Here is a 15,413-nt window from a genome sequence, read left to right on the forward strand (position 1 = left end):
CAATAATATAAGACTATTACGGTGATGAAAGATACCAACTCCCAGACTGAAGTTTAGTTATGCCTACATATAAAAAGTATGGAAAATAATACAGAAAGTCAAATATATGACAACACTAAAAGGGTAAGAGAAGGTAAATGAGTTACAAAGTTGGCTCCTGCATTATTTTGGAAGCCTATTAACCTAAGGTCAACTGTAACAGAAGAGGATGCATATTGGAATGTTGATGGTAGCCATTACCAGGATATACATTTTAAGGCTGACAAAAAAGTGATCTGAAAATTGAAAAGACACAGATCAGTCCAAAAGAAAGTAGAGAGAGAAAAAAAATGAATGAAAAAATAGTTAACTACACTTTTAGAAATCAAATAGCAATATGATGGGCTTAAAGCCAACTATGCCAATAAATACATTACATGAAAATGAAATAAAGGTCCAACTGAAACACAAAAATTGTCAAACTGGATTTTAAAATTTAAAAAAAAAACCTTATATGCTATTTATAAGAAGAATACTTTAAGGTTGAAGTTAAAATTAGACTGGAAGCAAAACTACATTGAAAGTAAAAATTACAGACATGATTTCTTAAAATTATGAACTACAAAGGAAATCTTATCAAAATTCTTTCTTCATTTATTAAAATGATCAATATGGTATTTTTCCTATAGCTGTGAATTAGTAAATTAAATTTATTAATTTAAAAAAAGTCTAGCCAACCTTGTTTTTCTGTACTCAACTCTGCCTATTCTTGAAGTATGGTTTTTTTAAGATATACTGGATATAACCTGCCAATCTTTTGTTCAGGACTTTTGCTCTTAAGTTCTTTTGAGGTACTAACCTGTAATTTTTCTTGTTTGTAATGTTCTGGCATTAGTGCTATGATGGCCTCCTAAAATTAAGTAATAAAGCATTCCCTCCTTTTCTATTCTCTGCATTGGAAGGAAGATCCTTAACACCTGGACTACTAGGGAAGTTCTTTTCTTTTCTCTGAAGGAGTTTGTGTTGATATTACTTCCCCCTTAAAGATTTAGAAGAACTGATCAATGACAATTGATCAATGACAGCCACAGGCCTGGAGATTTCTTTGTGAAGATGCTCTGAAGCAAAGATTCAATTTCTCTAAAGATACAGGACTACTCAGATTTTCTGTATTTTATCAGCTTATTATGTTTGATTTCACAAGGAATTCATTCATTTCTATCTAAACTGTCAACTTTATTAGCATAAAGTCTATATCATTTTATTTCTAATGTCTTAAGATCTATGTACGAGCATGTTCAGTCACTTCAGTCGTGACCTACTCTTTCCGACCCCATTGATTACAGCCCCACCACGCTCCTCAGTCCATGGGATTCTCCAGGCAAGAATACTGGAGTGGGTTGCCATTCCCTCCTCCAGGGGATCTTCTTGACCCAGGAATCAAATGCGTGCCTCCAGTGATTTCTGCATTGCAAGTTGTTTCTTTACCACTGAGACACCAGGGAAGCACCTTAAGATCTATAGAATCCCTTTAACTGATGACATAATTTCTTTCTTTTTCTTGCCCAATTTTGCTAAGTAGTATTGTAGATTTCTTTCTATTATACATTTACTTTCTCTTTCACTGACTTTTCAGTTCAGTTGCTCAGTCGTGTCTGACTCTTTGTGACCCCATGGACTGCAGCACACCAGGTCTCCCTGTCCATCACCAACTCCTGAAGCTTGCTCAAACTCATATCCATTGAGTCGGTGATGCCATCCAACCATCTCATCCTCTGTCGTCCCCTTCTCCTCCCGCCTTCAGTCTTTCCCAGCATCAGGTCTTTTCAGAGTCAGCTCTTCTTATCAGGTGGCCAAAGTACTGGAGTTTCAGCTTCAATATCAGTCCTTCCAATGAACACCCAGGACTAATCTCCTTTAGGATGGACTGATTGGATCTCCTTGCAGTCCAAGGGACTCTCAAGAGTCCTCTCCAACACCAAGGCTCAAAAGCATCAATTCTTCGGTGCTCAGCTTTCTTTATAGTCCAACTCTCACACCCATACATGACTACTGGAAAAATCATAGCCTTGACTAGACGGACCTTTGCTGGAAAAGCAATGTCTCTGCTTTTTAATATGCTGTTGTGGATGGTCATAACTTTCCTTCCAAGGAGTATGCGTCTTTTAATTTCATGGCTGCAGTCACCATCTGCAGTGATTTTGGAGCCCCCAAAAATAAAGCCAGCCACTGTTTGCACTGTTTCCCCATCTACTGGCCATGAAGTGATGGGACCAGATGCCATGATCTTCAGTTCAGTTCAGTTCAATTGCTCAATCATCTCCACTCTTTGCGACTCCATGAATCACAGCACGCCATGCCTCCCTGTCCATCACAAACTCCCGGAGTTTACTCAAACCCACGTCCATCAAGTCAGTGATGCCATCCAGCCATCTCATCCTCTGTCATCCCCTTCTCCTCCTGCCCCCAATCCCTCCCAGCATCAGGGTCTTTTCTAATGAGTCAACTCTTTGCATGAGGTGGCCAAAGTACTGAAGTTTGAGCTTCAACATCAGTCCTTCCAATGAACACCCAGGACTGGTCTCCTTTAGGATGGACTGGTTGGATCTCCTTGCAGTCCAAGGGACTCTCAAGAGTCTTCTCCAACACCATAGTTCAAAAGCATCCATTTTTAAGCACTCGGCTTTCTTCACAGTCCAACTCTCACATCCATACATGACCACTGGAAAAACCGTAGCCTTGACTAGATGGACCTTCGTTGGCAAAGTAATGTCTCTGCTTTTTAATATGCTTATCTAGGTTGGTCACAACTTTCCTTCAAAGGAGCAAGCATCTTTTAATTTCATGGCTGCAATCACCATCTGCAGTGATTTTGGAGCCCAGAAAAATAAGTCAGCCAATGTTTCCACTGTCTTACCATCTATTTCCCATGAAGTGATGGGACCAGAAACCATGATCTTAGTTTTCTGAATGTTGAGCTTTAAACGAACTTTTCCACTCTCCTCTCTCACTTTCATCAAGAGGCTCTTTAGTTCTTCTTCACTTTCTGCCATAAGGGTGGTATCATCTGCATATCTGAGGTTATTGATATTTCTCCCAGCAATCTTGATTCCAGCTTGTGCTTCCTCCAGCCCAGCATTTCTCATGATGTATTCTGCATATAAGTTAAATAAGCAGGATGATAATATCCTTGACATATTCCTTTTCCTATTTGGAACCATTTGTTCCACCATTTGTTCCAACCATTTGTTGCTCCATGTCCAGTTCTAACTGTTGCTTCCTGACCTGCATACAGGTATCTTAAGAGGTGGGTCAGGTGGTCTGGTATTCCCATCTCTTGAAGAATTTTCCACAGTTTATTGTGATCTACACAGTTGAAGGCTCTGGCATAGTCAATAAAGCAGAAATAGATGTTTTTCTGGAACTCTCTTGCTTTTTCGATGATCCAGTGGATGTTGGCAATTTGATCTCTGGTTCCTCTGCCTTTTCTAAAACCAGCTTGAACATCTGGAAGTTCACAGTTCACCTATTGCCGAAGTCTGGCTTGGAGAATTTTAGCATTACTTTACTAGCGTGTGAGATGAGTGCACTTGTGCAGTACTTTGCGCATTCTTTGGGATTGCCTTTCTTTGGGACTGGAATGAAAACTGACCTTTTCCAGTCCTGTGGCCACTGCTGAGTTTTCCAAATTTGCTGGCATATTGAGTGCAGCACTTTCACAGTATCACCTTTCAGGATTTGAAATTGCTCAACTGGATCTTAAGTTTTCTGAATGTTGAGCTTTAATCCAACTTTTTCACTCTCCTCTTTCACTTATATTGACTTCTACTCTTATAATTTATCTTCCCACTATTTCTTTAGGTTTAATTTGCTGTCATTTCCTAAACTTTTTGAAATGTAAGTTTAGGGCACTGATTTTCAAACTTTCTTCTTTACCAAAAAATGCATTTAGACCTAAAAATCCCCACCCCCCACTTCAGTTATACCTCACAATTTTAGATTATATGTTTATTAACATTCATTTTTAAATATTTTCTAATTCCCAATATAGTTCCTTCTTTATCATGGAAAATAGGTTGTTTAATATCCAAAAACTGGCAGATTTTCTAGTTCTCTCTTATTTATTTCTAGTTTAATTCCACTATGGTCAGAATATGCTCTGAATTCAATCTTTTGACTTCTTCTTTTTCAAAGACTTGCTTTATGGCCCACCAACTGATTGACTTTGATTAAATGTCCTTCTGCTCTGAAAAAAAAATATGAATTCTTCAGCTATCAAGTATTATAATGTATATAATGTATATATATGTATAAACATATATATGAATATATTTACATAAATTAGGTAAATTTTACTAATATTTGGTCAAACGTATATCCTGACTAATTTGTCTGTTTATATTACCAATTACTAAAAGTGGCACCCCAAAATTCTCAGTTACAGTTATAAATTGTCTATTTCTTCTCCTAATCTGAATAAATTTGCTTTATATATTTTGATTTTATTTTAGTAAGAGCTTACAAATTTAGGACTGTTACACCTTCCTAATGAAAATCTATTCATCATTATGATGAATGAATACACCTTTACTTTTACTAATACCTTTTGACTTAAAGTTGACTATCTCTTAGGAATTTCTTTCATCTGATATAGAGTATCTACAAAAACCTACCACAAATATCATATTTACCGGTAAAGTAATGAATGAAAGAATGTCCCTTGTTGGCACTTTTTTTCAAAATTGTACCAGAAGTCCTAACCAATACAAATGTTAGAAAGTAATACAGAAAACCATCACTATTCACACATGACATATTGTATACATGGGCAATTCAAAAGAATTTCCAATTAAATTTAATAAAATGCTAATTTAACCCCCAGATCGTAGGAATCCTAGGTCAATACACTAAATCAAACTCACGTCTATGTGTGTGAGAAACAACAAAAGCAAGACAATTCAGAATAATATTTATAAAACCGCAACATTTACATCACGTTCAGCCATGACTAGTCAATGGTGACAGAAGTTAAGAACAGCAGTTAACTCTGAAGAGGCTACTGACTGAGGGAAGTACAAGAGATTCCTCGGGGACACTGGAAAAGCTACACATGTTAACCTGGGCAGTTCAGACAGTGTGTGTGTCTGCGTGCTAAGTCACATCAGTTGTGTTCCACTCTTTGCAACCCCATGGACTGTAGCTGGTCAGGCTCCTCTGTCCATGGGGATTTTCCAGGCAAGAATACTGGAGTGGGTTGCCATGCCCTGCTCCAGGACATCTTCCCAATCCAGGGATTTAATCCACAACTCATGGGTCTCCTGGACTGTAAGGCAGGTTCTTTACCACTAAAGCCACCTGGGAAGCCCCTTATGCAGTGTACATATATTAAAAATTCATAGAGCTGTACAATAAGATATGCAAACATTTGTGTGAGTTAAATTTTAATAAAATTTTTTCAAAGGAAAAAACTAATAGTCTATCACTATCCTCCCAAACTGTCTGCAATAAAAGGCAGGCCCATTTTAAAGATAAAGCCACAGGTGGCTCAAGCAAGGATAAGTCCACTTGTGAAGGGTCCCAAGGTCACAACTAGTAGACAGCAGAGACAGGGGCCCTGACTTCCAAGTCATGTTCGTTTCACTGCAACATAGTCAGAAACAATAGCAAAAAGGAAAAATTTCACTTTTTACTGGAAACCATAAGTTGGTTAGTATTATCCAAATTGATTCAATAAAGCCAAGGAAAACTTCCTCTGCATCTCTTTCCTCAAGAACATTTTATAGAAATTGAAAGATTTGCATTTTATATCCTTTCTTCTAATTTACTGTACTAATACACAAAAGATAGCAGTTATGATCAAAAAGCAGTAAGTATGTAAAGTACAAACTGCAATCAGATGCTGAATAACAGAATTGACTGTAATCATAAAGTTAAGTGAAAAGCAATCTTGTTCATTACTTTAAGCACTGTGGGTGTCACCTGCATCTTCAAGAAACCAGACATAAGCAGGATACAAAGAATTTTTTTTGGCAAACTAAAGAACAGGTGCAACGAAATTAAAATTAAAGAGATTTTAAAGTGCAAACATGGTGAACAAGATAATAACCGATCTACAAACTGTCTCAAATATGTTGACCTCCAAGTTAAAGGGAAAATATCAATGAATTACAAGTGTGTGAAACACAGATCTTTTACTTAACCTAATAAAAGACTTAAAGCAATAGAAGTTAGGCTCCAGAAGTGAATGATAAAAGCACAGAGTTTAAAGATGGCACAGTATCCAACATAAGCCTTATACACTTTGAAGAGAAGGAACCCGATGCTCAGAAAATTAAAAAGATTGGTTAAAATCACATAGGGAGTAAAGCTATTGATGAACACAGTAAAGGTAGGAACCCAAGGCCACTGATAACACCACACGGCCCCAAACTTTTTACCAGCAGGAGGAAAAGTGGAATTTGATAGTTGTTCACTCACTGTTTGGTGTATTTATGTGTATGTACATATACAAAAAATTTATGTATATGTGTATGTACATATATACATGTGTGTTTATATAATGTCTATGTATATATATACAGAAGAGAAACTAGTCTGACACAAGAGGTATATATTATAAAGACACTGTTCCTTTTGCTCTCATTTTAAGTTCAAATTTTAAGCCCTCTTGTACAGTTTAGACATGGAAAATAGTCATGTTTTACATAACTGGATTTTTAGTAGAACATGTCAAGTGATAAAAAATAAACAAATTTATTGATGCCATTTTCACCAAATCCCCCCAAAAACTGGTTTCTGAAAACACTTCTCCCTGTTTTCTCAATGAACACAGCAAAGAGGGCTGCAACAGTATCTCCTATTCCACACACAGCTCTTCTACGACATGACCTAACCACTCCCCTGTCAACAGAAGTCTGCTTTCCCTCCCCTTCAATCTGAACCAGTGTTATGAGAAGTCTGCATTCAGTGGAATGTGGCAGAAGGACTGCATGAGTCCCGAGCGTGTATCTGAAAAGGCCAAGCACCCTCCGCGTGGTTCTCTTGGAAAGCTGGTTCTATGGGAAGTCAGCTGCCATAGAAGAAGTCCAACCATGCTGGGAACACCACACCAGGGAGGCCACACGTGGGCACGCTGACTAACCAATCCAGCTCTACACCCTTCTAGCGACCTCCACCAAGGTGCAAGTGAGGCCATCTTGAACCTGCTACACCAGGCTGACCACTGGTGAGTCACCAGCTGACCACTCCTGAGTCACCCCAGTCAACGCTATGAGGAGCAGAAGAATCCTGATCCCTGCTTAAATTAATCCTGACTCACAGAATACATGAAATAACAATAAGATGGTGGTTGTTTTAAGCCTGTAAGTTTCAGGATAGTTTGTTACAATGCAATACTAGGAAAACATACCCATGGACACTTATACTTCAATGTATACATAACAAATAACTTCAATGTACATGTAACAAATAACTGCAATGTAAATTGAAGTTATTATACTGGTTAACCTTTTCCTTAAAAAAAAAAAACAACTCTCAGGTATCTTATACAACTAAAATTACTGATAAGTTATTTTCTATTCTCTCTGAAGCCTTAACCAAAACAGTTTATTTGGCAGAAGATATATGGGCAGGGGAGGGAGGAGTGATGTGACATGAGCAGGCAGGTCAGTTCTAGAAGATGTCAGGTCCAATATTCAAACCAGAACACATGATTCAATCACTTGACCGAGACAGAAAACAAAGATAAGTATATGAATAATAAAACTAACTCTAGAGGCACACATTTTTAAGGACACTTTAAGGAATAAACCAAGCCTTTCTTACTCAGGCAAGCAAAGACTTTTCTCCCTAAAAGGATAGGTGATCTTTCTCTGCTGACATCAGTCAATGCGCCTTTAAGGTCACTGAAAACATTTATAAACCTTGATTATTAAAGTAATTAAAAACAAAATGCACTTGTTAAGTGTCTTGACAACAGTACACTACTGCATAGTTTCTACGTCACTACTGTTTTAGATTATTTGTGCTTTGGGGAATTCTGCAACATCTGGCAGAAGACTGACAGCTCTCGGTGTATACAAACTTAGAGTCTGAATATAAACAAACCTGTGGGAATAAAACACACCCTGAAAGATGTGAAGTTACACTGACAGATGACAGAGACTGTGCTTCCTCACATGCTCATCCAACTTGGCCCAAGAAAAAGATAATGGCAGGCAAACTTTAACACTTCCACAAAAAAACACCAGTACATTCTATAAACAGATGTTCTGCCACAGAGCAAAACGCTTCTATGTGCACTGGGTTGTCATGTCTACATCTTCAAACCAACAGCCTAAATGGACTCAAAGTCAGGATAATTCGGCTCAGGAATTTCTTCATTCTCAAGAGCTCTATTTGGCAGAAGACCATGAAACAAACTGTAAGCATATTTAAACACTTTAATAAAATCAGAACAGATGATCTGTAGTTTACCATGTTTCATGGTATCTTCTGGTATTTACGTAGTATGATTTGGTGAAGGAGGCATTAAATCAGAATTTAGTAGATTTAGATTCATCACTGGCTAATGTAATGACTTTCATCAACTCAATATTTGTACACTGGCATCATTTCTAAACTGCCTATCGAGTTTATCTTGCTTTAGAACACAGTGATGGTTGGCACCCACTTTGCCAAGTGATTTTCATTATAATTTCCCAATGGCAGCTGCTGGAGAGAGAATGATTACAGGCAGTATATAAGCAAGACTGGTTTAAACACTGGGGAAAGGGAATACTAAAAAAAAAAAAAATTTAAATCTTTATGTTTTAACCTACTTTTATAATATACAGACCAGTATGAAGGGAAAGATCTGCAGGTAATACTTAGGGTGACCATTTAGTCCAACCACCTCATTTTACAATTGATAGATGGAACCATATCCCAGAGGGTTAAGTGATTTGTTCAATGTCAGAAAAGTGGCAAGAGGCAAAGATGGGATAAGAACCCAATTTACTATTTCCCAGTCTCCCTCTCCTTCTAACAATACAATATAGCCTCCTCACTGGGAATCAAGTTTCACAAGTGTTTCTGAGAAAAGTCAATTAAAATGTTGAGTGTTTTGAAAACAGTAATTAATATCTATGTTTTCTAAGTTCAAGGTGAACTTTTGTGAGGAATCTCCATTAGCATCTAGAAATGCCTATTATACCTGGTGGCAACAGATGACAGACAGCTTTTGATAATAAAGTGGAATGCAGAACGGAAACCATCAAGTGAGCCCACATTTCTGCACTGCATACATCTTGCAGTCACAATGAACAAATGACCCTTCAGCGGTACTGTAGGACATAAAGCAATCTTTGGGAACGGAAAAGCAGCACGCCTTCATTCTAACGGTTAAGTGAGGCTTTTCGTTTCTTCACAGCTCTTGATTCTTTTCCATTTCCCATCTGTGATAACAAGGCCACCCTCATTTTGGAAAGCAATCTGTACAGGCTGGGACTTCCATTTAGTAGAGCTTAAGTTTTAACAGAAACGGAAATTGTAAACAAAGGGAGCGTTAGGGTTTTATCTTGTCCCCTTACCACTGTCTTCCCGCGCATGCGTGCTAAGTCACTTCCGTCACGTCTGACTCTATGTGACCCCATGGACTGTAGCCCAGCAGGCTCTTCTGTCCATGGAATTCTCCTGGCAAGAATATTGGAATGGGTAGCTATTTCCTTCTCGAGGAACTCAGATCTCCCCAACTCAGGGATCAAATCCAGGTCTCCTGCGCTGCAGGCAAATTCTTTTTGAGAATCTGAGCCACCACAGAAGCCCACTTTGGTAAAGAGTCAATTTAAATATACTTTCAAAATAAATATTTAATAAGTGAGTGACTGAAAGTCACTCAGTCCTGTCCGACTCTTTGCAACCCCAGGACTACACAGTCCACGGAATTCTCTAGGCCAGAAGACTGGAGTGGGTAGCCTTTCTGTTCTCCAGTGGATCTTCCAGATCCAGGAATTGAACCGGGGTCTCCTGCACTGTAGGCGGATTTTGACCAACTAAGCTATCAGGGAAGCCCATGTTTAATTTTAATAGTTTACTATTAAGACAGAAAATGTGTACTGAAATAAATTGAATAGTAAATTAAATTAGTCAATGGTTTCACGTGCAGTAATCTCTCTTCTGACTCAGCACATATCACCGTGACCAGGGGTTGACTCCGAACAAGGAGAAAAAGAATTTCAAATCCCAACTCTCCCTGGTACCAAATAACAACAGAATTAAAACATTTTAAAAAGCAGAATAACAAGTGAAATGTACCTCAATGCAAATGATAAAATGTATGTAAGAGAGAGAGTGCAGGGCCCAGCTCACATGAAGAGAGGTCTAGTAACTGCTTGCTCTCTCGGTTTAATGCCACTTTCAGTACACCATCACACGGTTGTGTAAACATTCTTTCCACCTTTCCCCATTCCCAAAGCTATTCCACTCCACCCTTTTTAAAACTGGTAGTGATTGTTTGTCAGAGCCACATAGTACATAGTCTTGGCCTTGTAGCTCGATTCTGAATATCATGCCCCATTCTCTAAAAGCCTTTTTACTCCTAAAAGGCACATAGTTTCAAGCACCTCCCGCCTCACTGAGTGCTGCCTCTATTGATTTAACTTCATTACTAAACTCACACCACATATGCAGGTAGAGACTAGTGGTCAAATGTTTCTAGGGATCCTCAACGTAAGAATCATCTTATATCCACAAAGAAGTCAGCTCAAACCCCTGAAGACAAAGTACATATCGAAATTTACAAAAAGTAATGAGGACAATTTATGCTATTTTTGGTAAAAAATAAATAAAAACCTAACCACCCTAAAAAGAGCTACAAAGAAGTGAGTCTTTCAAACTCAAAAGTAATTATTTTAAACCAATCAAGTCTATAAGATGAATAAACATGAGAAAAAGCTATTCTCACTACCTAAATAAGTCTGTTCATGTTTTATTAGAGTTCTTACCTATGGTAGTTCTTAAAATAATTGACACTTTGTTTCCTAATAGATTCTTGCAAAACTTCAGACTTGCTACCACAAAATTCTTCTCCAACTTGCATCAACCTATGTGGACAGAAAGATTTATAACAATTTTGGCAACATGCTTATTATAAGGAAATAAAAGAAGTCCAGGTCATTTTTATTCAAAGATAACAAATCATAAAAATTTGGATACTTGAATAAATTCTAAAGATCACAAATTCATTACAGTTTACAAACATCCAAAGGGCAAAAATATTTAAACACATTCACACATAAACCTGCAGAAATTAGACTGTGAATGCTCAGTTATCTTCACTTTCATGAAGTTACAGCTTATAACTCACTGATTCAAGATTTCATTAATTATCATCGTTCAATGAATCAAGATAAAGAATAAAACAAGACCTCAAACAGTACCTGCTGATTATATCCAAAACAAAGATGAAATCATCATACTTGAATATAGACAAATCAGTTCCAAGCAAGTAGGTTTTAACTTTTAGCTGAACATCCTATAAAACAAAACAAAAAATGTTTCAAGTAAATCCAAAATATAGAAAGTAAGTTCTCAGAACCATGTTTTTGTATAGCTACACATTAAAATGAGACAGGAATAGATTAACTTGACACAAAAATATCTAAATATCTAGCTAGGCCAATACCCAATGAAGGGTGATATCAGAAATAGTCCCATAATCAGATGTAAAAATAGTATAGGCCAGTCATCACTATTAATATACACATACACATGCAAGATAAGAATTATATCCTTATGCTGGATACACAGGTAAAAATCGCCACTATTTGTGTATATCTAGTATAATCACCTTATACTGTATGCAGTAATTACTTAAATCTGCATATAGATTTAAGAGTGAGAACTGGACACGGAACAACAGACTGGTTCCAAATCAGAAAAGGAGTACGTCAAGGTTGTATACTGTCACCCTGCTTATTTAAGATATGCAGAGTACATCATGTGAAATGCCGGGTTGGATGAAGCTGGAATCAAGATTGCTGGGAGAAATATCAATAACATCAGATATACAGATGACGCCACCCTTATGGCAGAAAGCGAAGAAGAACTAAAGAGCCTCTTGATGACAGTGAAAGAGAAGAGAGAAAAAGTTGGCATAGAACTCAACATTCAGAAAACTAAGATCATAGCATACAGTTTCATCACTTCATGGCAAATAGAAGGGGAAACAATGGAAACAGTGACAGACTTTATTTTGAGGGGCTCCAAAATCACTGCAGATGGTGGAAAGTTAAAAATTACCTTAATATGGTCATATCAGAAATTATCAAAGATGAAGCTCTTTCAACTATCACATATTTAAATAGTAAAGTATAAGTTCAAATAGCATATCCAATAGCAAGTAATAAAAAGTTAGAAGAACACTAAATTATAACTGCTAAGTGATTGTTAAGGAAATTTATGTTTGCAGTATATATTTAGCTAAATAATTTTTTCAAAAAAAATCCTGTAAAAGATTTTCAAACTAAATATCACCTTCATTAGAAAAATCAAAAATACATTTTGAAACAACATAATATGATCAAAATTTCTACAGTCTTCTAAATTTTGAGGAAGTCCAAAACGGACAGAAAAGTTATCAAAGAAATCACATTTTATCTAGGAAATGAAAAATTTTAACAAATTAAATTATCTGATAACAACAACTGAGCTGCTAAAACACAAAAGAAAAGCCTAGGAAGACACATTCAGTCAATAAACACATAAGGTTCACTGAAGGCACAAAAATCATTGACTTAGAAAAAAATCCTTCATTCTATTCTAGACTCCAACCCAAGTATGTCATCTATTACACAGTTATCCTTTTCCTAAAATTAACAGAAAAGGAAAACACAGAAACACATAAAATAAACAGTATCTCAATAAGAAAACAACATCTTTAGGAAAGCACACAGATCTGCTACGATACTAAAAGTAAAATGTAATCAAGAGATATTTTCAATGGAGAATTTAAAATTAAAACACTTTTTCTACTGCCACTTATAGTCAAATATAATTCACAACTATTAATAAATTACAGAACTCAAATAACAGACTTATTCCAAAGAAAATAACATATGACTAAATCTGCAAGGAAAAACAAATACAGAAAATCTAAATACTGAATCTGTAAAACAATTTTGACATGAAGGTTTCTATTGCTTCCATAGAAAAAAAAATAGTTTAAAAAAACCAAACCTGCCATATTCGTGTAAGTCCATGTTCTAATTTCTTTTTTATGTAGCCACGATCAAAATTTGTTTCTTCAGCACCCATCATATTACTCCCTTCTGAAAATAAAAGATGGTATACATTTTTAAACCTGCTTCATATTTTGTTCTCAAAAAAAATTGAACTCTAATATACTGTAAGCATATGTAAAATACAGAAAATATTCTCAATATTTACATAATCAAAACAATGTCAAAAATAAGAACTGGGATTAAATGCATTTGATAAGACAAACTCAAGACTCTGAAATGTTAAGTATTATACTTTACACCTAAGACTACTCAGGTTATGTGAGACTGGAGCTGGGATTCCAACTTGGGCAGTGTAATCCCAGAAATCAGGTTCTTAATGACCCATATACTGCCTGCTGCCAGAGCATTACAGGACTGATTAACTGAATTATCAATTAATACACATGTTAACAAGAGTATGGAGTGCAACACTGCTCATGCAGTGAGGCAATGATGTATACAATTTGTATTTTTCACGATCCAGAATATTTTTAGCCATTCCAGGTAAGTAATCTAACAATGTCCACTTTCAGAGGTTAAGATCAACGACCGGCCTCAAAAATAATTCTCTCCCTAAAAGCAACTGAAAAATACATAAAAACATTATATTTAAAAAATTATGCCTCGGTGCAAATAAATCATCTCAGGCTAGCAGGGTGTCTGTCCACTGGAAATCAGCAAAAGGCCCTTTCATATCCAGGCCCTGGATACATGCCTTTGTTGTTTAGTGCTCAGTCACGCCCGACTCTTTTTCTTAAATAATAGACTAGAAAAGGGAAAAAGATGCTGAGATGTCTAAACAGTTACTACATCTAAAAAAAAATTAAGGTTGCCAAAACAGCCTAAACCTTGTGGGGAAAAAAAAATTCCCTAAGCTCACAAACTCCCTAAATAAAATGAAATTAGAAAAAAAAAAAAAAAGGCCTATAGACATTTCATTATTATTATAATTACCTCTCTAGATTCATTTCTTTTGATGATATTAATAACAACTAATTTTAGCACTTTTTACATTGTCTCTAAACTTTATAGAGATCCTACAGGTAAATGTGCTACTACCTGATGAAACTTTTTGTTTGTTCTGTTTATTCTTAACCTACCATTTTAAGGAGCAGACTGGAGCCTGGAGAGGATAAAAGCGACTTCTTCACATTCTCACCTTTGGTAAAGGGCCATCAAAATTTGAAGCCAGGTAAGCCCACACTCGCAGGTGCAGTAGAGGTGGTGGGTAAAATGTCTGGTCTAGGATCCTGACTCAATGCTCTCCTCTTTTTCCTACCTTCTCCCTTCTCTTTCTTTTTTTAAACCTCTTCCTCCCCAACAACATTTCTAAAAGAAGGGAAATCCTTCCATAGAATTTCTCTTTCTTATTTTTCGCTACCTGTATTTATGAGCTTCTTACAAGTCAAGATTAATATTAAACATACATCTTCTATACTACCAAAATCCTACACTTCATCAAACAGTAAGATTTGAGCATTCCTTCACAATCACAAAAACCAACGCTGCAGAAATTAGAGGTTACTAAAATAACTTGATTAACTAACTATACTAAACTATGTAATACAAAAAAATATGTATTGTATAATTTATTTTGCCCATACTAAATACTGATACACTCTTTTAAAAGTACTCTGAATACTTAATCTTAGCTATCGTTCAAGGACAATCACTTAAGATATATAATTATATTATGAAGTAATGCCTAGTTAATACAATTTCTCAAAGATTTGCTGTTTATGAGTATACCATAGACATTTAAAGTGTATTTCTCTTTCAAAGATAGTATTTTAAAAATTTAATGCCCCACTATTTTCAAGGAGAAAAGCATCAGTATAATTATTAATTCTTGGAACCTAGCTTTATTAGTACAATTTGAAAATTAGCAAAAAAAGACTTAACGTTGAATTAATGCTAATATTAAAAAATTAGCATTAATTTTATAGTAAATTTGGACAGACAAATGTCTGTCTTAATTTTGGGGTTTTTTTTTAAAGCGCTCTCTTAATAATTTAGTGCTAAGACCATCACCACATTTTCCTGGAAACTGGTAATACCTATCACATAGGAAGTTCTTCAGCCTGGTAAATCCCCAAAGGTGACGGAGTTTTTATAGTAGCTGAATTGCTTTCTCTGCGGAACATTTAACCCATTTAACCCATTCAGGTCGTCACG

General features: G+C 36.2%; 1 protein-coding gene across 1 annotated transcript in view; it reads right to left on the reverse strand.

The window, feature by feature from the left end:
- Positions 1-15,413, reverse strand: part of VPS50 (VPS50 subunit of EARP/GARPII complex) — a 122,557-nt gene that overhangs the window by 45,521 nt on the left and 61,623 nt on the right. The window contains exons 14-16 of the mRNA XM_070471544.1: positions 13,195-13,286; positions 11,397-11,491; positions 10,962-11,060 (exon numbers count right to left, since the gene is read on the reverse strand). Coding sequence (XP_070327645.1) covers positions 10,962-11,060; positions 11,397-11,491; positions 13,195-13,286 — 286 coding nt within the window. The remainder of the gene's footprint in view (positions 1-10,961; positions 11,061-11,396; positions 11,492-13,194; positions 13,287-15,413) is intronic.

Source organism: Odocoileus virginianus, chromosome 1, assembly GCF_023699985.2.
Source record: "Odocoileus virginianus isolate 20LAN1187 ecotype Illinois chromosome 1, Ovbor_1.2, whole genome shotgun sequence".
NCBI classification, from domain to species: domain Eukaryota; kingdom Metazoa; phylum Chordata; class Mammalia; order Artiodactyla; family Cervidae; genus Odocoileus; species Odocoileus virginianus.